This window comes from Panthera tigris, chromosome A2 (assembly GCF_018350195.1).
Source record: "Panthera tigris isolate Pti1 chromosome A2, P.tigris_Pti1_mat1.1, whole genome shotgun sequence".
NCBI lineage: Eukaryota > Metazoa > Chordata > Mammalia > Carnivora > Felidae > Panthera > Panthera tigris.
This window is the reverse complement of record NC_056661.1, coordinates 3,722,167-3,746,035: the sequence shown is the minus strand read 5'-3', so window position 1 is coordinate 3,746,035 and position 23,869 is coordinate 3,722,167. Positions and strand designations below refer to the sequence as shown.

The following is a 23,869-nucleotide window of genomic DNA, read 5'->3' as shown; positions in this document are numbered from 1 at the left end:
AGCCCCTGAGCGGGGGCTCCGGGCCCGGGGGGGCTCCCGTGCAGCCCCGGCTGGTCTCCGCTGCACCAGGGAGCTCAGCCCGGACTGCGCAGCCCCTCCCTGAGTGAGCGGCTGGAACTGTCCAGAAGTCCCATCTCGACTTCCAAGGAGCCTCGTTCGGCAGCGAGGCAGCCTCCCTCGTTTGTCCTGGCGCTGCAGCCCCTTTGTACGACAAGCACAAACACGTGCCGGGGAGATAGGATCGGCAGAGGACCAGGGTGGCTTGTTCCCAGGAAAGACCCTCATTGAGTCACGGTGGTTTATCTTTAATGGATCGTTTTACGGGACAAAAGGCGATGGAATTCGGTACCTGGTGCGAGCAGTGTCAAGGATTTCAAATAATGACGTTTTTATTGAGACGCATGCAGGAGATAGAGAAAACAGGGCGTCTCCGATGGGATGCCCGCGGCGCCCATGCGGGAGACAAGGGTGTGCTGCAGGCGGGAGGGCTCGCCGAGGCCTCTCCCGGGGCCGTGGGCCCCCAGATGCTCCCAGCCCACCCCGGGGGAGCCAGGGAAGCCGAGACCCCGGCCGGCTCACACACGGCCAGCCCGCGTTAACCAGGGAACCGACTTCCGAGGCGAGTGGTGTCGAGCCTGCCGTTAAATGCTGAAGTGGAGGCATCTGATCCCAAGCCTCGGTTCGTTTTAGACCCGGGAATTATTTTTGTCATATGACGGACTGAAACTGCCAAGGTAGGTGCGTGTTTTTGATGTTTTAAAGTGGGGGGGGGGGGGCTTCTCAGGTGAGGCTCTGAACGGCAGGCCGGAGAGTGGAGCCCAGAAGGGAGACTGAGGTGCGGGGACGCGGGGCCAATGCGGAGCACCCCCGGTTCCCCCTCGGAGCACTGCTCTGAACGTCCGCTCGTAAAGCAAGCCGAGCCGGAGGTGGCCTCCCGCTGCACCCACACCCACGGCCCTCAAACTCCTCCGGCCGGAGGTGCGTCGGCAGCGGGGAGGCCCCCCGACGCGCTGGTGTTTGCACACAGGAGGTTTGAAGCGAGGGAACAAGGACAGGACGCGGAGGGACGCAGCCGAGGGGAATGAGGCCGATGTCGGCCGCCCCGGCCCCGTACCGGCACGAGCCCAGGACACGGCGACAAGCTGGGTCGGACCTGGGAAGGTGGCTGGGAGTCTGGCTCTCTCCACGGGCCGCGAGCAGCCGGGACATCATCAACGCGGGGAGGCTGAGGTCTGTCGAAGTGATTTCCGACGCCCTGGACGTGTGTGCCTTCCTCGCACACACACCCGCAGACGGCGGGGCCCCTGGCGACGGCAGGACGGGCCACAGGGGGCCCTGAGCTCCCCACCTCCTGCTGCCGTGCCGGGAAGGGGGAGCACGCTCCTAGCCGGAGTTTTGAGCAAAGTTGACAAAGACTCTCTCTCTCTCCTTGCCCGCAGATTTGCAGGAATCTCCCTTGCAGAGGAGCTGAAATCTGCCCACTGCAACCCTGCTGGCATGATAGAAATTTGCCATGGAAACCAGCCCCTGTGCGCAGACCCCGAATCTCTGATGGCTCGTCTAGCTAACAGGCGGGGAAAGCGACTCCTGGCCAGGAAGGCCGTCCCCCACTCCCGCCCCGGTGGGGGGAGGGGACCCCGCCCACAGTCACAGGCTCAGTGGGCTCCTGATCCGAACACTGCGGGGTGGGAGGCGCTCAGCGACGACATTTTGAAGAGAAGAACCCACGGTTTCTTGGAGTGGTGGGCAGAGAGGGGACTCACCTGGCGCTCCGGCCCGGGAGCCGGAACTCGGGCCGCCTACGGCAGAAATCCCGCCTCCCTCAGCACAAGCCGGCCGCGGCTGTTTGCGACTCTGAACACAAGACTCTGAAGTGAGTGAAGGCCCACCTGCTCCTGCCAGACCGAGCCCGTGGGGACGTGGGACAGGCCAGCGACGTCTGGGCCCTCGAGCGGCCGGCAGACAGAAGACGGGGACAGCCAGCGGGGACACCTGCCGGCCCAAAGCCCCCACGTCGCGGCCTGGGCCCGCCCCCCAGCCGATGCATCCTCTCGGCCAGAGGAACCTTGCTGGGATGTGGCTGCCTGGACGAACCCTCTCGCCCGCCCGCCCTCCAGCCCCACGCCCCTGGCCCGGCCGCCCGCCCGCCCTCCAGCGGGGCCCTCTCCACGGGCTGCCGGCCTCCGTCTCTTCCTACGGGCCTCAGCCCTCAGGCTTGCGGACTTCCTGCCACCACCCCGCCTGGCCCTGCTCTGGGGGCGTGGGGCCACGCCATCAGCTCCTGTCCTGACGGGTGGCGTCGATCCCGGGTTCATGCTGGACCCAGAGTGGGCACTCGGTGAGGACGTGAACTGACTCATCTAGCTCTCTCCCTTCCCCGCCCCCCCCTCCCCCCCCCCCCCCCCCCCCCCCCCCCCCGCACCGGACAGGGACCTGGACGATGTTTCTCAGGCTTCCCGGCCGAAGGTGCAGCCACGTGACCAGGCTCCAGCCAGTGAGACGGGAGAAGCCGTGGCATCCTGTGGCCGCCCATCGACGTTTCTGGAATACACCCCCCCACACCCTCACGCCCCACCCGGACACCTGCGTCACCTCTGCGGAAGCCACGCGTCGGCCGGCCCGGGTCCCCGCCATCCTGTCTCCGCCTCCCACGGGAACCCGACAGCTTCCACTTCGGCTCAGGTTGATTCGGTGACAGTGCTGGGGACTCCGTCAGAGTTCTTCCCCTCCCACACCTTCAGGTCCAGGCCACCTCTGCCACCCGGGACACACCCTGTCCCCGAGGCCGAGAGACCGCCCGGCCACCTGCTCCCAGAACCCGCCACCCCTCCCGATTCTCAGGGAGACGCTCTGAGGGGCGAGGGGAGCAGCGGTGAGGAAAGGGGGCTTGACCACAGCCCCTCCCTCTGGGAGCTCCGCAGCCCTGAGCTGGAGCCCGGCCAGCCTGGGCCTCACCCGCGAGGAGGGCGGCTCAGGGCTGCAGCAAGACGGGCAGGCTCTCGGAGCGCAGCCTGGCACACGGGGAGCATCGCCCACGGCCACTGCCGTCGGGATGTCTCAGGACGTCCTCGTGTGCAGTCACGGACACCGTGCCCAGGCATCAGGTAACAACGCTAACGCGGCGGGTGCAGCTGGCCAGGGCGGAGACGGCCCCAACGCCCGTCGACAGTGAACCGATGGACGGACAGACAGACAGGTGGAGGCGGAGTCCCTCAGCAGATAAAAACGAATAAGCCACCGGTTCACGTAACGGGGGTGTCTTCCTCACAAACCCCGAGCACAAACACAAGGACAAATAAGTCCATCTGTGTGGAGTTCAAATCCAGCCAACACTCGGCACGCTGCCCGGGGCCACAGACACACGTAGGGAAAGGACCCGTCAGGCCAGGAGGAGGACAGTCCTGAGGGCAGTCATCAGCTCTGGGGGGGGGGGCTGCAAAGGGTGGGGTAGGGGGTGGGCAGTGGGGGGGAGGTTACACAGGGGCAGGCCGCACAGTCATGCGGTACACGGCACGTAAATACGTATCTTCGGGGCGCATACACATTTTGCACACTTTTGTACCGCGTTATATTTCACAACAAATTCTTTATGGCAGACGCGGTTCTCAGATGCCCCTAAGTCTTCCGGCCCCCGCTTGCAATTAACTGCCCTTGGTCCTAGTGTGCCAGATTTTTCCTGTTCTAATTAAGGTCCCACATCAGGACACCCTAAAATAGGGAGATTACCTCGGGTGGGCCTGACCTAAGCAGGTGAGCCCCCACAAGGGGCAGGGCCCTTCTTCAGGAGAGGATCCCATGCTAGCCTGAAGATGGGGGCCGGGGGTGGGGGGGGGGACACATGGCAAGTTCTGAGTGACCTCTAGATGCCGACAGCCCAGAACTAGCAGCCGGCAAGGACTCCAGCCTCTGTGACCTTGAACCGAGGACCCAGCTGGCCCACAGAACCTACAGAACCGTGAGCAAATCAGTGCAGGCCACGAGCCCACTCGTGCAGCAACAGCAAACCAAAGCCACCTCGACTTGAGGGAAGGAGGGAGAAGAGAGATGAAAACCCCCCGACACGAGTGTGCCAGGATGCTCACGTCCGTCCACTGCGTGCACGGGGCACAAGGCTGTTCCGCTCACTCTTCCCTTTTTTTTTTTAAATTGTTTTTTTAACGTTTATTTATTTCTGAGAGACAGCGGGAGACAGAGCGTGGGCAGGGGAGGATCAGAGAGAGAGGGAGACACAGAATCCCAAGCAGCTCCAGGCTCCGAGCCGTCAGCACAGAGCCTGACGCGGGGCTCGAACTCACTGGCGGCGAGATCACGACCCGAGCTGAAGTCGGCCGCCCAACCAACCGAGCCACCCAGATGCCCCCCCATTCCCTTTTCCGATATTGGAAACTTCCTCCTTCCCTCCGTCCCTCCTTCCTTCCTTCCTTCCAAGAGTACACTTCAAATAGGACAGCATGGGAACAGGGAAGGGAGGGCACTTACACGGGAGACACCGGAGGGCCCACCTCAGCCAGGGGACCAAGGCCAATGCCGCGGTGACAGCACGCACCCCCGGGGTGGTGTCAGGGGGAGGGCGCTTCACTCGGGGGGTCCTCCTCCCTAAACCCATCGCCCCAGTCTCACTACGAGAAAAGCCGCAGCCACACCCAAGGAAGGGCCTTCTAGAAAACCCTGCCCGGGGCCTCCTCGAAACTGTCACAGGGCATCAAAACCGAGGGAAGTCGGAGAAGCCTCCACAGCCCAAAGGAGCCCAAGGAGACGGGCGAGTCCACGTCACGTGGGCACCTGGGACGCTTAGGACCTAAGCGTGGGCTTTACTTATGAAAAACGGATCAACGTTGGTCCATTAACCGTGACCAATGCTCCGGCCTGACAGGAGGTCCCAGCGGGGGAACAGCGCGGGGCGGGGGGAGCGCCTGGACTTTCTCCTCGGTGTCTCCACAAAACCGGAACGGCTCTAAAAGCTGAAGTCTTTTTCTAACAAAACATGCCACCGAAAGAGGAAAACAGGCAGAGAGCGCCCCGCAGTGGCACGTTCCCCCAGGGGCGGGGGGGGGGGGGGGGGGGAGGGATGGGGGGGGGAGGTGGGGGGGGGAGGGGGGCTCCGACACGGGGCCTCCCGCCGCCCCCACCAGGGGCCCCATTCCGCAACGTCGCCCGCTGCCCAGGGGCTCGTGATGCGTCAGGCCGCCCGCGGAACCGGCAGAGCCCCCGCTCGCTCTCTCGCTCTCGCCGGCTTTTCGAGGAGCGCGTGGCGAGATTTTTCCTTCGCGGAAGGCCGACCCTCCCCTGCTTCGCGCGACGTTAAAATCACCGCGCGATCCGTGCGCAACGCCGACCGTGCCCGTCCCCGCCGGCGTGCCGCGAGACGCAGGGGCCGAGCGCAGCCCCCGGGAGGGCGCCCCGAAACGCGCCGGGCCTCCCGCGTCCCCTGGTCCAGCCCGAGCGACACGCTGTCAGGTGCTGCCGGAGCCGCGACAGGCCGTGAGGCTTCGGGGCGAGTGAGGCTGCGAGGAGGAAGCGAGTCGGACAAACGCCGCGCCGTGGGGGTCGCAGTGCGCTGCGCCACGCCGGGCAAACTCCTCCAGAAGCGCCCCCGGTACTCGCTATGGTCGCCAACGGCGGGCCCCTGTCCTCGCAGCCCGACGCCACCAGGCGCCCGGGCTTGAGACGCACGGCTCTCCGCGGCCTCAGGGGTCAACGTGCCGACGCCGAGATCAGCTCCGTTTCAGGTTCGCCGCACACCCGGGCGAACAGAAAGCCTGGGCCGGCGGCGTCGCGGATGAAAGCGTGGTTCTGACCGAGCGGGGCCAAGGGCTCCCTAACGACGGGGCGGGGACCCAGGCGGGGCCTAACACGGCTCTCCTCCCACAAGCTCTCCCTCGCACGGGCCCTCCTGGTCACGGGGCCAAACCACCGATCCCAACGCCTTGCGGGCGGCCTGATGCCAGGCTCCAGCCGAGACCCCCCCTCCCCGTGGCTGTGGGTGAGGTGGCCCTTAGTGACCTCCCGGGGCGCCGGGTCCTCCGGCCACACGCACACACATCTGCACGCCCTAGGGTGACCGGACACGGCAGGCTGCCCACTCGGGGGGGTGGGGGTGGGGGGTCCGGGAGGCGGGACTTTCGCCTCTGAAGCCGAGCACACGCGCGTGCATTGTGCAAGGACACAGAGGGCACATGACTCAGGCACAAACGGAACGAAGGGCAATCAGTGCCGTTGCCCTGGTTGTGGTCACCATTCAAGGAGGAGCTTCCAGAAGGGGGAGCAAGAAGGCTCTCCCCGCCTGCCCAAGGCCCCGTGCCTCCAACAGGGAAGCCGAGGGCCGCGGCAAGCCCAGCGAGAGGCAGCAGAGGTTCTGACCCAGAACCCACGGGCCGGGAAGATGGGCCTCAGTTGGTCCCACTCAGCGCTCTCGGGGCCTCACTCGGCCACCTGGGACAGCAGCCACCTTCTGGCAGAAGGGGGCCCCGTCGTGAAACTTCCCCAGTGGCCTGTTTGGGGCAAGGCCGTGTGGGCCACGGACGGACTCCGGCTGCAGGCCCGGGCCGCGCTGCATCAGATTTAGGCATGCTGGGGGGGCAGCCGCTCCCCACCCCGGCGTGCTGACGCGCTCAGGGACCCGCCCGCCACCTCGTCTATTACCTTTTCATCAACGGGGCTCTGACACCTCCAGCCTCGGTGGGGATCTGCTCTCGGGGGACCTCCCTGCTCTGAAACCCTCCTTCTGTGGCTGTTTCTGTCACTCTCACACACGCGGGACCCGGGGCTAGGGAAAGAGGAGCCTGGCGGGCTCCCCTGCTGCTAACAAGGCACAGACAGAGCTGCCTTCCTTCCGGCACCCTGGTGGCTCTTTTCCATCCAGCCCCGCCTCCCCCACTCCCACCCCCTGCCCTGCCGCACACCGTGGCCACACTGAGCTGCCCGGGACAGCGGGGGGGGGGGGGGGGGGGGGGGCTCTGTCCCCAGATGCCCAAATGGGGGTTTGGCCCGAGGTGAGGGAGGGGGGATGGAGAGCATCTATTTCACTTCTGCTACGTGTCCGGGTGACAGGACACAGCGTTGGGAAGCTGAGTTATTAAAACCAATGTGTGAAGCCGTCAGGCTCCTACCGATTTCCATCCACGTTGGCGGCAGGCCGAGCCCTCCCTGCCACCACGGAGCCTCTCGTGGGCCAGAGCCAGGCGGCTGGGAGGAGTTACTCCTGTTGCCGGATGAGGGCTGCACCTGAGTCAGGAAACGGGGACCCCCCGGTCCCCGCTGAGCCAGGCTCTCAGAAGCCATGAAGTCTCTAAGGCCCCTCCAGTCGCGCCCCCCCCCCCCCCGCCCGATGCCGGCGCTCTCCACCACCGGCCACCAAGGCTGCTGCCCACGGCGGCTTCCTGAGGCTCCGTCAACCACCCCACGCCCCCAACTTCCCAGTCCCGCTCCCTGGGGACCAGGCAGGGGGCGCACTGGCCGGGCACCGTGGTCCAGCGGCGCCACCTGCAGCCAGGTCCGGGGACAGCCGGGAGGGAGGCAGGGAGGCACACAGCCAGAGGGCAAGGGAGCAGCCCAGCGGCCCCCTTCCCCCAAGAGCCTTGCCCCGCCTCCCTGGGCAACAGAGCCACCAACCCGGGACCCAGCACCTCCGCCCCGCCTCTCACCCAAGCTGCAGCCACAGAGCAGGTAACGTGGAAGCCGACCCGCACCCGCGCCCACAATGCCCTCCCCTCCCTTGTGCCCCCTCGTGCAGGGAGCACGTGTCCTCAAATGCAGACACGTGCACACACTCACGCACGAACGCACACGCGGGCAGCCACAGCCGTGCCCGCTGGGACCCAAGCTTCCCCGTGGCAGAAGGAGAGCTGCCCAGTCCCTCTCCTGAGAAACCTCCCTGAGGGAAAATCCCAGAGGAAAACTCTAGGGGCAGCTGCTCCACAGGAAAAGTTCTCAGCGCGCCCGGTGGCCCCCCCCCCACTCCCTCCCCACACGCTACTTAGAAGGATCCACTCGTCGCACCCGGGCCCCTGCGTGAGCCAGCGGGGCTCCGTGCCCTTTGCGGGAGCACAATCCGAGGGACCCTCTCCCCAGCCCCCCGGGCAGGGAGCCCGCACGGGCGCGCGTACACGTGCACGAGAGAACACGTGTGCGCACAGCACGTGCGTGTGCAGACGTGCGTGAACGCGACACGCGTGCGGCTCTGAGGACGCGTGCTCCCCGCCGGGGCGCGTGAGGACGACCCGAAAGACCGCATCCCAGGCAAAGAGAGCAGGAGGGAGGCGCTGGGGAAGCGGCGGGGAAACTGCGGCAGCGCCCCGCCCTCGGGGGGGAGGCTGCTGAGTCACGGGCCTGAAGGCCACGGTCGGTCGGCCCAAACACTGGGGCCAACCTAGCTGTCCCCGCCCAGGGGCCCTGAGTAGGCCTCTGGGAGGCACATCCTCCACCTACTCCCCCCCCCCCCACCCCGCCCCACGGGCCCAGGGGAGCGGCGGGAGGCAGTGCCGTGCCCTGCGCGGGCCTGCATCTGCGAAACAGAAACGGGCCAGCTGGGTGTATCACAGGGCCCCACCCGCAGGCTGACGAGCCTCGGGACCCACAGGGGCCAGATGATTCAGGGAATGGCTGCGGGGGCCCATCTGGTGCAGGGGCCCCGGGACAGGCCGTGGGACGTCACCTCCAGCTAAACGGCCACCAGGGGCTCCGGGAAGGCCCGGGTCCAGGGCAGGCGTCGGGCTCCCCTCTCTGGACACCGAGCCCCCGGGCCGCCCCACCACCCGGGCACGGGCCGCGCCACCCGAATCGGGGCCGAATGGCCCAGCCGTCCCCCGCGGGCCCGTGCCCGCCCCTCCTGGCCTCGCTGACTGACCGGGCCCCGGGGAGGCCGGCGGGCGGGAGGGGGTTGCAAGTGCCGGGTCTATTGAAATCCCAACTCAAAAGGGGTTTTGAAGCACTCGAACGCGGCGGATGTTCTCAGCCCTCTGCCTGACGGCACTACCTGATGCCGGCCTTTTGAAGCAATTCCGTGCTTTTACCGACACCAGGCTGCTCCCGCCGCTGTGACCCACAAATCACTACTGAAGTAGCAACAGACCCAGAAAGGCCTCATAAGACGCCGTAAACCTGAGGACGGCGACACTTACAAGAGATGCCACCGGGATCCTCAGGAACGGTTGCAATTAAGCTGCTGCTGACGCGAGCGGGCGGCTCAATCAGGGAGACAGGTGCTTGGGAGCCACGTGCCAGGGAGCAGCCCCCGCCCCCCACTCCCCACCACCCTCGAGCTCCGGGCAGGGGCGCCACCCTCCTGGGGGCCGATGAGCTCCGTGACCACCAGCCCGGGGACCAGACGCACGGCGCCCACCCCCCGGGCTGGTGTCTGGGGTGGCCCAGAGGAATCTCGCCCGGAAGGCCGGTTCCCACGGGGGCGGTGCCGCACTCCCAAAGGCTAAGGGGACACTGTGGCCCCAGCACCGGGCCCCCTCTCTGTGCCAGGCTCCGGCTGGGGGCTGGGGACCCAGAGGAGACAGAGGGCCCTGCCCTCACGGGGTCCCCCATCTGGCGGGGAGATGCAGCGGCAGACGTAGCTGGTATGAGTGTGGGGCGCCCTGCCGGCATCTGGGGCCGGCACCCTGGTCTTGGGGGGAGGGCGGGAAGGCTGCCAGCATGGTGACTGAGCAGAGCTGCCCCGGCTGGGGGAGCAGGGAGCTTGGCAGAGGACGGGGCGCGGGAGCCGGCTCCCACACGGCCCGCCAGCCACCCCTAGTCAGCATGAGGGATCTCCACGTGCAACCTATCCCCCTTCAGGACCAGAACCAAGACCAAGGTCAAGCTGCCTTCCGGAACATTCTTTCCCTGAGATAAACTCCTGCTGTGCCCAATGCCTGCCTCGCCGACTGCTGCCTAGGGCTGTCAGGACTGGGTTGTGGCGAAGGGGTGGAAACGGTGCGGGGAGGGGTTGGGAGGGGGGTGGACAGCAGGGGATGGAATGCTGGGCTGTGGCCTGGAGAACACCAAGCCGCTAGAGACAGGGGACGAGCGTGCAGGGCCGGGTGTCCGTCAGTCCTGCCTGTCAGCTGCCCATCGGCCGGGGGCTGCTACCCTCCATGTTCCAGGGCCGGCTCCCACCCACCGACAGCTCACGGAGCCCCCTTGTCTCCCTCGAAGCCAGCCCCCGCCTCTCGAGACTGGCCCGGCCCAGCCGCCTCCCTGGGCTCCCCCGGCCACTTCCCAAGTCAACCGCCCTGTGACCCGCGCCGCCCACCCCACGCTTCGCCCCACGTCAGGCAAGGACACCCCATCCTCAGGCAGGGCCACGGCTCAGCGCTCAACCTGCCTCTGGCCAGCTCGTGCCAGGACTCAGCAGTGGCTCCTTTTTTATTGGTTTCGTTCTGGGCTTTAAGGGCTTTCTTCTCCCTTTCTGATCCCTCTCGCTAGTAGCCCCGGGCCAAAACCCAGGCGTCTGCTGGGGGGCTGAGCATTCCCACTGCCCACCCCGCAGTCCTCGCTCTCCTCCTGCTGCTGGTCCCAGGGGGCCTCTGGGGCGCTCAGGGCCGGGAGTCCATAAAAAGGATGAAAGAACCTGGGAAATTTCCACGGCGGGAAGCGGCAGCCAGTGCGGAAGGGTGGGGGCGCCATCTAGTGGCGCTTGGGGGAGCCACGCGGGGTCAGGACTGAGATGCCCCCCCCCCCCCACCCTCACCCGCCCCCACAGCACCAGGGACCATCGTGTCAGCGAGCCGGGCCGCAGCACACACAAACTCATACGCCACAAATACACGACCGCACACTTACACATACACACGCTCACACACGGAACTCATGCACACGCACGTATGCTCGTGTACCTTCACACACAAACACGTACGTACAAACACAGATACACTTTCACGTACACGTACGCACGCTCACAAACACCACTCGCACATCCTCACACTCACATGCGAACACACACACGTACACGCGCACACAGCCCCAGCCTGCGGATCTGTACGGGGAGCCAGAAGGCTGCTCGTCTGCACTCAGCCTGCCACGGCCCACGCGGAGGACGCCGGCTGCCGGGCAGAGGCTCTGGGGAAGGAGCACCTCACGCCCCACGCCGCGGTGGGGGCAGAGCGCAGCCCCTCTCCACAGGAGGGCCTGGGCCGGGACCTCCACGGGGGGGGGGGGGGGAACCTGGGGGGAGGAGACGAGGTAACCCCCTGGGCAGCCCAGGGGTGACGCCGCCCTCCAGGAAATGCCTCCACTAACACGCTCAGGACCACGCGGGGTGTGAGATCCAGGCCTTTGCGAAATGGACATCACCAACCCCACCCATCTCTCTGCAAGTTTTCCCTGAAGGGTAACCGCCTCCCAGCTAGAGGCTGCAATGCTCAACAGCGGATTCGGATTCGAAGCCACGGAATGCCACAGAGATAAATGGATCGAAAACAAGAAGCCCGTGGAGTCGTCACAGGATCCCAGCAAATCCCCGAGGTAACACAATGCAGCACGAGGCACAGGTCAGAGGGCCCGTGGCCCGCAGGACAGCGGCCCGAAGATGTCCACGCCTTAATCACCACAGCTGCGCGCACGTCGCCTCACACAGGACAGGGACTCGGCAGACGGGATTAAGTCGAGGCCCCAAAGGCGGGGGTGACCCTGCGTTCCCAGGGGGCCAGCGTCCTCACGAGTCCTCACGGGACGGAGGCAGAGGGCCAGAGGCAGACAGACGGGCAGACCCCACGCTGCTGGCCGTGAGGACAGAGGAGGGGCTGCGGGGCCAGGGATCGGTGCCACCAGAAGCCGGCAGAGGCGGGAGACGGGCCTCCCTGGGGCACGGGGGTGGGAACTGCCCGGCGTACGCCTGGGTGTAGCCCGGTGAGACCAGGGTCATACTCCTGGCCTCCAAAAGTGTCAGAGAACACACGTGTGTCATGATAAGCTCCTAGCGGTCATCGGTTACAGCCGCCCCGGGAAACCCACACAGAGCCCAGGCCACGTTCAGCCCTAACGCTTCCTCATCCTTCCCTGTCGGGGCAGGAGCCCACGGCCGGACAGCAGGGCCGGGGTTCCACCGTGCCAGCATCAGAGGTCAGGAGAGGGTGGTCACACGGCCAACACCTGGACCGGGAGGCCTGGCTTCTCCCCTGGGGCCTCCTGCCGGAGTCTGAGCCTTCTGCTCAGAGCGCCTGCGCCCACCCGCCTTGGCAAGGGCTCCGGGGCGTCCCTGACACTTAAAAGGACCGGGGGTGGCCTCCCCCCATGCCTCTGGGCACGGGCCCAGCCGCTCAGGGCCCAGCTGTCAGCTGGGACACCAAGTTAAGGGGTACCTCGGCCAGGGTCTGCCTGGGTCCCCAGCCGGGCTGTGCACCCCCCCTCCCACCCCTGCCGTCTCCACACACAAAAGCACTCGGCTGAGCTCCGGAGTGCCACGCTCTGCTCCTGGGGGGGGGGGGTCCCCCCCCTCCGCCCCCAGCTCCTTCTGAGCTGTGATGATTACTGTAACAGAATAACAGAACCTTCTGAGACAGCTGGGAAGAGGCAGGGAGGTGTAAAGCCCCGGCTCAGAAATCTCTGCTGGAAACAGCAGTGAACAAAGACAGCCTTGCACAGAAGGCGGCTCCGGCTGTCCTGCAGCAGAGGCTGGGTGCGAAGGGGGCGCTCGGCTCGGAGATTCCGGAACACGGGTCGCGCTGGATATTCGGCCCAGCCTGCAGGGCCCACGGCTCACAGAGTGGCCCACGGGGCGCACGCCCACACCAGCCCGGCAAACCAGTGGGTGCACCACGCCCCTGACCTCACGGGGGCTGGAGCCGCTGTGGGGAGGCCAGGGGAGGCTCAGTGCTCACAGCCGCCCACCCCAGGCCCGCGGCCCCAGGGAGAGCCCCCAGCACAGCAGACACTTCGCGGATGCCACCCCCATGGTCTCCACGGGTAGCAAACCACAGGCTCTGGGAGGGGTGGGGGGCAGGAAGCTCGTTTCTGGGGACACACATCCCCTCGTCACCAACCGAAGACTGTCCCTGGAGCCAACAGGGCCAGACGCCCCTCAGCTTCCGCCTGCCCGGCCACGGGCCCAGCCGTGTCCCCGAGGGGTCGTCCAAAGGCACCCCCACCCCGTGTGCCCCGGACGAGCCGATCCGCAGCCCCTCCCGCGGCCCCGGCCGCCGCGGCCGCTCACCAGGACTTGGGCTCCCCGAAGTGCAGGTAGTTGATGCTGTAAAGGTCCATGTCCTCCGTGTGCCAGGCGAAGGTGGTCTTCCACATGCCGAAGTACAGGTAGGGGGTGTTGACGCCCTCAATGATGGTGCCGCACTCGCGCTCCACCATGTCCAGGATGGTCCGCAGGCTCCCGATGTTCCACTGGGCCACGTCCTGCGGGCGACCCGCACACGGTTGAGCGTGCGGTTGGTGGCCAGCCACCCCCGGGCCCCGGCCACCCCCAGACGCCGGCGGCAGCACAGGGAGGCCACGGCGTGGCCCCGCAGAGGGCCCGAGTGCCAGCGGTCGGCCCTAAACCCGCCCCAGGGTCTGCAACCCCCCTGAGACACCGGCCCCCGGCCAGGCAGTCAGGCAGGACTTTCTCCGGATTCCACACTGAGCTGTGCGTTAATCATGGGAGGTGACGGGGCGCCTGAGCGGCTCAGTTGGTTGAGCGTCTGACTTCAGCTCAGGTCATGATCTCACGGTTTGTGGTTTCGAGCCCCACATCGGGCTCTGTGCTGACAGCTCAGAGCCTGGAGCCTGCTTCGGATTCTGTGTCTCCCTCTCTCTCTGCCCCTTTCCACTTGTACTCGGTCTGTGTCTCTCTCTCTCTCTCTCTCTCTCAAAAATAAACAAACATTAAAAATATTTTTTAAAAAAATCATGGGAGGTGAAAGCCGTGCTGAGAATAGACACTTCTCCAAAGAAGACATCCAAATTGTGAACACACACGTGAAAAAACGCTCAATGTCACTCATCAGGGAAATACAATCAAAACCACAATGAGATACCACCTCACACCTGCAAAAATGGCTAAAATCAACAACTCAGGCAACAACAGATGCTGGCGAGGATGCGGTGAGAGGATCGCTTTTGCATTGTTGGTGGCAATGCAAGCTGGTGCAGCCACTCTGGAAACCAGCCTGGAGGTTCCTCAAAAAACTAAAAATAGAACTACCCTACGACCCAGCAATCACACTACGAGGCATTTACCCACGGGACACAGGTGTGCTATTTCGAAGGGACACACGCTCCCCATGTTTATAAACATCAACAACAGCCAAACAAAGAGCCCAAATGTCCATCGATGGATGAATGGACAAAGAAGACGTGGTAACACACACACACACACACACACACACACACACACACACACACACACAGAATGGAATACTACTCAGCAATCAAAAAGAATGAATTCTTGCCATTTGCAACAATGTGGATGCAACCAGAGAGTATCATGCTAAGTAAAATTAGTCCGAGAAACACAAATATCATATGACCTCGCTCATATAAGGAATATAAGATACCAAACAGACAAGCCTAAGGCAAAGGAAGCAAAAATAATATTAAAATAGGGAGGGGGACAAAACATAAGAGACTCTTAAATATACAGAACTGAGGGCTGCTGGAGGGGTGGTGGGCAGGGAGATGGGCTAAATGGGTGAGGGGCATTAAGGAAGACGCTTGTTGGCATGAGCACTGGGTGTTACACGTAGAGGACGAATCACGGGATTCTACTCCTGAGACCGTCATTGCGCTATATACTAAGTAACTTGGACGTAAATGTAAAAAATAATAACGATAAGTTTTTTTAAACGTGTGTGTGCCCCACAGGGCCCCTGGGATCCCCGTCCTCTGGCCCTCGCCACACCCAAGGGTGCACGCAACTCTGCCCTCAGGCCTGGCCACGTGGCCTCACAAGCTTGCCAATGCTTTGGGGTCCGGGCCAAGTGGATGAGCTCAGGGTCCCAGGGAGAGGGACCCTCCTTGTCCAGGACTCCCTTGCCACAGGACCAGCCGCTGGATGTGGGAAACCGAGGTCCAAGAAGGGGGAACCAGGACCAGGAGCAAGCTCGGTCCCTGACCTCCCAGGGCGAGGGCCTCTCCCTCAGGTTCCCAGGGGTGAGCTCACTTCGAGCCTGACACGCCCTTGGTGCCCAGCTTGGGAGAGCAGACCCACCCACGCTGCACAGTGGGACCCTCTAGCTGGAAGGCTAGCGGGCCACAGGTCAGACAGGCTCCCCAAGGTGGGCAGACTGCTGGGACCCACCCAACAGTCACACCTCTTGGGAACCACAAGTCACGACCTGTCCTGATGGGTTCGGGGGCGGGGGGGGGGGGTCCTGCCCCTGGCCCTTCTCAGGAGGGGGCTTTATTCCCACCCACGCCAGCTGGGACCCCAGCCCAGATCTCAGGGGCACCCCCAGCTGCCCTCACGAGGAGCACGGCTGAGCGGATAAAGTGTGTTCCAGCAAGAAGGGACCTTCACAGTGACGATCTGGGGCGGGGGGCAGAGATGGCAGCTGAGGGGCCACCCAGGGCAGAACCCCAGGGCAGAGCACACCCAGGAGAGAGTCAGCCTCAGGAGCTTGGACATCAACCCCAGTAGATCCTTCCCAGGGTTGCCGGAGGTCCCTAAGTGTTAATAAACCGTCCCCTAGAAAAGGGTGGGTCCTGGGGCGCCTGGGTGGCTCAGTCGGTTGAGCGCCGACTTCGCTCGGGTCACGATCTCACGGTCTGTGAGTTCGAGCCCCGCATCGGGCCCCTGTGCTGACAGCTCAGAGCCCGGAGCCTGTTTCAGATTCTGTGTCTCCCTCTCTCTGACCCTCCCCCATTCATGCTCTGTCTCTCTCTGTCTCAAAAATAAATAAACGTTAAAAAAAAAAAAAAAAAAAAAAAAAAGAAAAGAAAAGGGTGGGTCCCACTCAAACCCCCGCGTGCTGAACAGCAGCATCTGTGCAGGGCCTCTGCACCACGTCTCCACCAATGCCTGGTCTACACCCCTGGACGGGCAAGGCCAGCATCAGGTCCGAGGGCTGAGGAGCCAGCAGAGGCCCCTCCGTTGCCCCAGGCACCCCCAGGGTCCTCCCAGCCCAGCACGGGGGCTGGAACATCCCCAGGTTTCCCGGATGACGGAGCACTAGGAATTCAAGAGGAAAACCACGAGAGTCACTGGGGATTAGGAGGCCCCTGGCAGAAGGAAGAAAATGCCCCGTGTGGCCTCCGGAAGACCACTTTGTGACGGGGCTGCTTTGGTCCAGCTGCAGGGACAGGGCGCCCGATCAGGGCAGGAGGGGCTGATGATCTCGTAGGAAAGATTCTGCAAATCAGAACGCGGCTGCATTCCTCCTTTCCTCCCCCCGCCCCCGCCCCCCAAAGACGTGGCATGTGGACGTGCACGGAGCCCGGACAGAAAGCCCAGCCGAGCCTGCCGGGGCGTCTTAGCGCCCACGTTTCAAGATCGAGTCCCACGCGTGCGCCTTTCCCTCCACGGTTCACAGGGCGCGGCGTCCGTCACGCCCCCGGAGCCTCTCGGGGGCCCCGGTACTCACGTCATCGTACAGGGAGCCGCTGATGTCGGCCCCGTAGATGGGGGAGACGAAGGTGAGGTTCTTCCAGTACTTGCGCTCCAGGTCGTCGAAGTCCTGGTGCCGCGGGGTGCAATACCTGTGAGAGGAGCAGCGCCCTGAACGCGGCCGTGGGGCCCACCCCATCCCCGGGGGCCGCGGGAGGCTGAGCGCGTAAGGGGTGGGGCTGCCCCGCCTGGGACGCCGCCCCCCCCCCCCCCCCCCCCCCCCCCCCCGTCCGCCCCGCCAGCCACCCGGGACAGCAGGGGCTCGGAGGGTCCTCTCGACCCTCGACTCCGCAAACTCGGCCGAGAGGCCCGGGCTGTGTGGGGGCCGCAGGAGGAGGCGGCCGCCGCCCTGCCCTCGAGGGGCGCTCGGGCTTGGGAGCAGAGAGACCGCCCTCGGAAACGGAAACCACAAAGGAGCAGGGAGCGAGGGAGGGGACGCAGTGCAGGTGCGTGTGCGTGTGCCGTGGACGGGGCCACGGAGGCCCCTCAGGGTGTGTGGCTCCCCCTCGGAGGCCGGGCGTCGGGGCCCGTCCCCACAGCGGCCTCAGCCCCAGCCGCGTACTTCTCGCTGTTGGCCAGGCGGCGGTACTCCCCGACCGTCATGGCCTTCTTCTGGATGTTGTACTGTGTGAAGAGGCCCGACTGGCCCGTCACCACCTGCTGGATGGGGGCCGGGATGACCACGTCGTCGATGTCATCGTACGTCTGCCTCGGCTTCCACTCCTTTGGGGGGATGATCTGCAAGACGGAGAGGGGCGACTCAGCGGCGCCTCGGACCCGGGCCGAGGACGCAGGGCCCTGCCCCGGAGACCAGCGGCGGCCCCCTGGGGGCGTGTCCGGGCCGCACGCCTCAGGGCACCCGGAACCTTCTATGCGCTTCATCAAACTCCCAGGTGGTCTGTGCGGGGCCGCGGGCACCACGGCCCCGGCCTCCCGACACTGCCCGTCAGGCCCCCTGCAGCTCAGGACCAGCCGGGCCAGGACCCCGGAAGACACAAGGAGACTGGAGGGAGGCGACAAGACCCACGTGCAAAGACACAGAAGAGTGAGTGAGGCGCCAAAGGCAGGAGGGTGACGATGACACAAATCCGGGGGGACAAGACCCGGGAGGGCCACCTCAGGAAAAGCACACGCACTGCAGCCCTGGGCCAAGCCCTCGCCGCCCCTCTCCAGGAGGGACACGAGGGCTGCGGGAAGTGTCGCCCTAGGCAGAAGGGGGGCCAGGTCTCTGCTGAGCTTGCTCCCGGCCCTCCTCCTACCCCTCCTGGGCCGGGCGAGGCCTCCGGGCCGGGCAGGGGCCTCCTGGGTGCCAGGCGCACTTCTGTGAAGGCCCCTGTCCTGGGCAGGTGTTCGTAAACGACAAATCTCCTTCCCAGGCACCCAGCGGGCCACCCAACAGCTCTGGGAAAAGAACTAAACCAACCTGCCTTCAGCGCGCCAGCCAAGACCTCTGGGGAGGCCCGAGCCTCACCCAGCTGAGGGCCAGGGAGGACCATCGCGACACCGATGCTGAGTTTGCGGACGGCTTCCAGAACGGCTGCAGTTCATTCACCATCCCCAAGGACTCCCCTATACACATCGGTGTTAGAAAACGTTTTGCTTGGCAACAAAAACACTTACTCTCCAGTCACCTATTAACAACAGAAAGGCTCACCTCCACCGTCCGCACTGCTGGATTTATTGACAGACCAGGAGTAACTAACAACAGCCATTAGAAGAGGGCAATGGGTCCCACCCAGGGGGATCCTGCCCCCAAGTGACATTGGGCGATTTCTGGGGACACCCATGGCCGTCACGATCTCCTGGCATGGATGCGGGGTGCTGCTTAGGCCCCGGGAGTGCCCAGAGGGAATAACCCACCTTGAGGTCAGCAGTGCCCAAGCCGGGAACCCTGATTTTCATTAAATGGGGACACGCTGCTCAATCGAGGCCTTTTCTGGGGACGTCCCCCCTCCTACTCTGTGCCCAGAGCTGCGGTAAGTGCCCTGGGTGCCCATGTCTGGTGTGAGGCCTCATGACAACGGGGTGTGGGGCTCAGCCTGCCAGTCCATGGTTTTCTTAGATTTCAAGTGAAAAATCAGACGAGTCAGGTGATAACGAGCAGCTAACACGCTGGAGGCTGGAAATGCCACAAATACAAACGAAAGAGCCTGTGGTTGGGGCACCCGAGACGCTCTCCCCGAGAACGGGTCCTGGGACGAAGGGCTGTGAGCCTGAGTGGCTCTTGAACCGTGGAGGTTGCGCCCCCTCTTATAAAGAAGCCTGGACTTCCTCCTGCGGGAAAAGGGCCCTGGATCTGGTCCAAAATGTGTTCACCGCGGGGAACTGGGGAGTCTACCCACTCAGTTCCTTTGGAGGAAGCCGGTCCGTCAATTAAGGCTCTAAAATGAACCAAACGCGGGGCGCCTGGGTGGCTCAGTCGGTTAGGGGTCCAACTTTGGCTCAGGTCACGATCTCGCGGTTCGTGGGTTCGGGCCCCGTGTCGGGCTCTGTGCTGACAGCTCGGAGCCTGGAGCCTGGAGCCTGCTTCCGCTTCTGTGTGTCCCGCTCTCTCTCTGCCCCCCACCCCCACTTGTGCTCTGTCTCTCTCTACCAAAAATAAATGAATGTAAAAAAAAAAATTAAAATGAACCGAACGCATCACTCCCAAATTTTCGACTGCCATGGAAAACATCAGGAAACCAGAGAGGGATGCTTCGGGCCCTCATGAGCTACACCGGCCTGGCCACACACTAAGAAGGTTCTGGAAAAGGCACGTGACGGAGCGGGCCCAACATGCTGTGGCCTGACGTCCTCAAATCTCTGTGAGACCAGGGTCTGAAAGGAGGCTCCCGGGCGCACAACCGCTCACGGGTATCGTGGGCCAAAACGGGAGCACCCTGGCTCCTCCCCTCGGTGCCTGGCGGGCCAGCGGACGGACCCCTCCTCGGAGCTCCTGAGGCCGAGCCGCAGCCGAGGCCGAGAGGGACAGAAAGGCCACGCTCCCCAGGTGAACGAGGCAGTGCCAGGGTGGCTCGGGGTGGCTCAGGGTGTCTGGGCAGCTGGGCCAGAAGGCGCGCGGCAGGGGGAGCCCCCATAAGAGGAAACGAAATGAGGGGCCGGCCTCTGTCCCGACCCCTCGTGTTCCCAGAGCCATTTCGCAGGCTGCGGGCCTGGGTGGAGGAGCCACCGGACCGTAGGGACAGTCCCCAGGGGTGCGCCTGAGCGCGGAAGCCCCTGCCCCCTCCCACAGGACCTGACACCATGCCCCGCCCTGGTCCCCCCGCCCCGCGCTCCCCAAGGAGCCCGGGGAGGCCCAGCGCTGGCCTGAGAGGGCAGGGGCCCAGCTGGGCACTGGCCCCAGAGCAGAGAGCAGCCAGGGAACGTGACAGGGGCACCCTGACAGTCCCAGAGCCTCTTCTGGTCCTGGGCCCGGGCTCCAGCTGTATCTACTGAATGTACACCCCCAGCCCGTTCCCCCGGGCCCTACCGAGCCTTGCGGGAGAGACAGATACAGCTCTGATGAAACAGAAACGTCCCGGCACCCCACACGGACAACTAAGAAGGGCGGTCAAGGCCGATGCGACCAGGGTGAGGGGACACGGGCATCAGCAGAACGCTCTCAGGCCAGGAGGACACCAGGTCCCTTCTCCAAAGAGGCCAGCGGCCAACTGGGGTGCCCGGGGGGGTCAGTCGGTTAAGCACCCGACTCTTGATTTCAGCTCACGTCATGATCTCACGGATCGTGAGTTCGAGCCCCACGTCGGGCTCTGTGCTGATCGTGTGAGCCTGCTTGGGATTCTCTCTTTCTCCCTCTGACACTCCCTGGATCACACTCTATCTCAAAAATAAAATAAATGGACATTAAAAAACAACAACAACAACAAAAAGCCAGCAGCCCTGAGAGCCTAGGTAGGGCCCCCCTGTGAAAGAGGCAGGGGTTGCCCAAGGACGCTTCCTTGTCCCTGCCTGTCCCCACGGAGTGGCAGGGAGGCCCCTGAGGGACGCGGTCTCTGGCAGGCAGGCAGGCAGGCAGCAGGGGCGCGTGTGCATGTGTGGAGGGCGCGACTGCCGCCGTCTCTCAGGACGTGCCCGGGCCCGCCCCACGCGGCCCTCACCTCCCCACACACGTAGGTGACCACCAGTCAGAGAAAGCAGCAAACGGACTCCCTGAAAGGAGCGTGGAACGCAGAAGGCAGAGGGAAAACGGACTCGAGAAACAGCCGCCTCGCAAAACATCCGGTCCCAACAGTTTCCTTCCGTCTAAATCAGCAAACACTGACTCCACCGGTACGTGAGCTTACCACAGGGTCCCGGGGTACCAGGGCACAAAGGGGAAGCTCAGGGGCCGAGAAGTCAAGAGCGAAGGAAGGCAGAGGCGCACGCACGGTCCACACGGCGGACACAGAGCCCACAGCCGCCACGGCACCAGGCACAGAAAGCTCAGGAAGTATCCAGGCCAGGGGGCCAGCCAGGAAGGCGGAGCCCAAGACAGTGAGGCAGAAGGAACAAGCAGGGATGACAGCCGCGGAGGCCTGACGGGGCTCCGGGCAGAGCTGGGCCAGACGGCACCTCGCCACGCCTCCCAGCACGAGGGACACCGTGAACCAGAAGGGCTGCCGTCCCAGGAAAGCACATGTAGGCCAAGGTCAGGGGCAAGGCAGAGGAGGCCCACGCCCACCGCCCGGGGCCCCCGCGACAGGGCGCCTCGATGGGGCAGAGCAGGCAAGAAACCGTCCCCTGACGGTGGCCCGCTGGGCAGAAGGCCCCGGGACCTGCAAGAACCCAGGACCCGGGGTTTCCGGCTGAAGGAGGCTACAGGGAGAAGCGAAGCTAACGGGACAGCAGGGGCTCGGGTCCCCAATGCGGAGGAAACGCCGTGTCCACACCGTCTCGCGTACGATGAACAAAATCAAGAAGGAGGGCGGGAAGGAGACGCGGCGAGCCCGCTGCCCTCCGCGCGTCCTTAGGCTGGGATCAAAGGCGCGACCCTCACCACGAGAGGGACCGACACTGGCAACAAAGCCACCCAGAACCAGGCAGGGGCGGGAAGGCGAAGGCATCACTCTCCTCGCCGCGGCCAGGGGGCAGCACACCCTGGGCCAAATCCCGCCCGCCGCCTGCTTTCGCACAGCCCGAGAATCAAGAATGCTGACCGTTTCTTGTTGGGTTTTCTTCACTTTTAAATGGAAAAAATAACAAAAGAAAAAGATTTCAGGACAAGTGAAAATTCCACGGCCTTCCCGTTTCAGTGCCCCCAAGTACCGTTTTTACTGGCACGTGGCCACGCCTCTCGGTTTACAGGTTCCCAAGGCGACAGAGCCGGGTGATGGGACAGAGACTGCCCCCCCCCCCCCACAAGGCTGCCCCACCGCCTGGCTCTTTGTGGAGAAGGTTTACAGGCCCCTGGGTTGCAAGAACAGAGAAGCAGGTGTCCTAGGTGGAGAGGCAGTCGTACGGGCAGCGACGAGAACTCCAGGCAGACTGGTTACATATCCTCCAAACTACCGGGTGACACGAACACGAAGAAACCATGGTTTTTACGGTAAAAACACAACGCAGACCGTCCTCGTGTGTTTGCTGTCACGCACGCCCACACACGTACGTGCGCGCAGGTGTGACCTGCCGCGGAAAGGGACGCGGCGCCCGGCGCCGGCTCTCGTCGCCCGCCCTCGGCCAAGCGCCACCACCCCCGGGGCTCGTCCCCACCACCGGGTCCCCCAGGGACAGGGGCCGCGGAACTCATTTGTGACTCCAGGCCCACAGGAAGAACTCCGTAACGTCGGCTGAAAATGAGGTCAGAGCGGCCCCGCGAACCCACGAATGGGTGCCCGCCGCCCCCGGACACGGTCACGCCAGACCCGGGGCCGCGGGGCACACACGGGGTCGAGGCTGGTGGAAAGCGGCACCGGGCCCAGGGCGTCACCCACCTTGGCCAGGCCCGCCCGGTGGGCTCCCTGGGACTCGATGTAGGCCACGTATTTGTTGAAGTCCTTGAATTCTTCCATGGTCGGGCGGAACGTCATGATTTTACAGCTCGGGTTCTGGGCCCCGTGATCCTCAGACCCCATGGCTGCAGCCGAGGGACCGTCACACCTGCGAGGGAAGGACGAGAGAGCGTGAGCGTGTCAGTGCCGCCACCGTTCCCAACACGCTAAAGATACCGCGGCCCCGGGGAAGACAAAGGCAGGGCCCGCGCAGCTAGGCCAGGGCCAGAGAGGAGCCTGGGAACAGACTCCATCTCCGCACTGGCACAAAAAATCAAAATGACTTCAACTAATTAAAAACAGAGGCGCCCTAGTTCTCAAAGCCAACGCACCACTGGCGGCCAGAGCACTAATTTCAAAGCAAGGGCCCCGAGAAAGCAAGGCTGCCCTTCTGGGGGATTTTGGATCCAGGTTCGCCAGCATCAGCTTCCAATCGACGCGTCTACCTCGGAGCCGATACCCGCGCCCGCGGCAGCCGCGGCAGAGGCCCTCGGAGGTGAGTGAGGCCGTGTGTGGGTGTGCCCTTCACGGTGTGCACCCCCGAGCCAGCAGGAGAACCCCTCCCCCGGGCGGCCCCGCTGTGAGCGGCACACGGAACGCTCGAGCGAGCGTTCCAGGGGTTAAGGGGACCCAGCGAGGCAGTCGGTGGCCCATCCCAAGCAGGGAGGGGCTTGGTGACAGGCTCGGGGGAAGGGTCCCTATTGTCAGATTAAGTTCTCCAAACTCGAGGGACAAAGACCAGCCTCCCTCCAGGATCTGAGAAAGGTCGGAACCTAAGTGCACACAGACCTGAGAACTTGGAAAGCAATTAGCCAGACCCCCCCACGTAAGGGGGGCAATGAAAAAGAGGGGCAGGAAGCCCGCCGGTCCTGGAAGGACGCGACGCAGCCTCCCCAAAGGCACTCCCCTCCGCAGGCACTAGAGGGCAGCACGAGCCCAGGAATCTCTGCTCGGCCATCGGAACCGGCTGGGCAGGTTCTGGGGCCCTGAGCACCCCTTCCAGGCCCCTGAGGGTCCTGTCACGTGCAGGGCGGGGGGGGGGGGGGGGAACGGAGGTCATCACTGTCGCCCCGTGTGCATAGCAAGGTCCAAAGCTTTTCCCTGAGGGACGGCCACAAAGCTGAAGTGTGCATGGCAGGCCACAGACACCTGTGACAATAGGTGACAGCCGTCCTGGGTGGGATCACAGGGAACCACCATGAAAACGCGGCTGTATAAAGGGAGAGGGGTTGTCACCAACCTTCCTCCAGGGCAGGTTCCGTAGGTTCTGGCCACAGCCGGGCTGCCCACCCAGGAGACCGCCCCCTGGAGCCCTGACCAGCCCCATCCCGGGGACTGAGCAGCACGGGACTGAGCAGCACGCGACCCCAACCCAGCCCCGTCG

At 64.4% G+C, this 23,869-nt stretch overlaps 1 protein-coding gene across 14 annotated transcripts in view; it reads right to left on the bottom strand.

The window, feature by feature from the left end:
- KDM4B (lysine demethylase 4B) overlaps window positions 1-23,869 on the bottom strand; it is a 131,936-nt gene that overhangs the window by 62,060 nt on the left and 46,007 nt on the right. For 13 of the 14 annotated variants that reach the window (XM_042977866.1, XM_042977871.1, XM_042977864.1 and 10 more), the window contains 4 exons: window positions 22,429-22,594; window positions 17,082-17,257; window positions 16,497-16,611; window positions 13,139-13,332 (listed from right to left, as the gene is read on the bottom strand). In XM_042977866.1, coding sequence (XP_042833800.1) covers window positions 13,139-13,332; window positions 16,497-16,611; window positions 17,082-17,257; window positions 22,429-22,569 — 626 coding nt within the window. In that variant the 5' untranslated portion in view covers window positions 22,570-22,594. Of the gene's footprint in view, window positions 1-13,138; window positions 13,333-16,496; window positions 16,612-17,081; window positions 17,258-17,942; window positions 18,980-22,428; window positions 22,595-23,869 lie in introns of those variants that run through there. The other variant, XM_042977872.1, reaches the window with a different exon arrangement.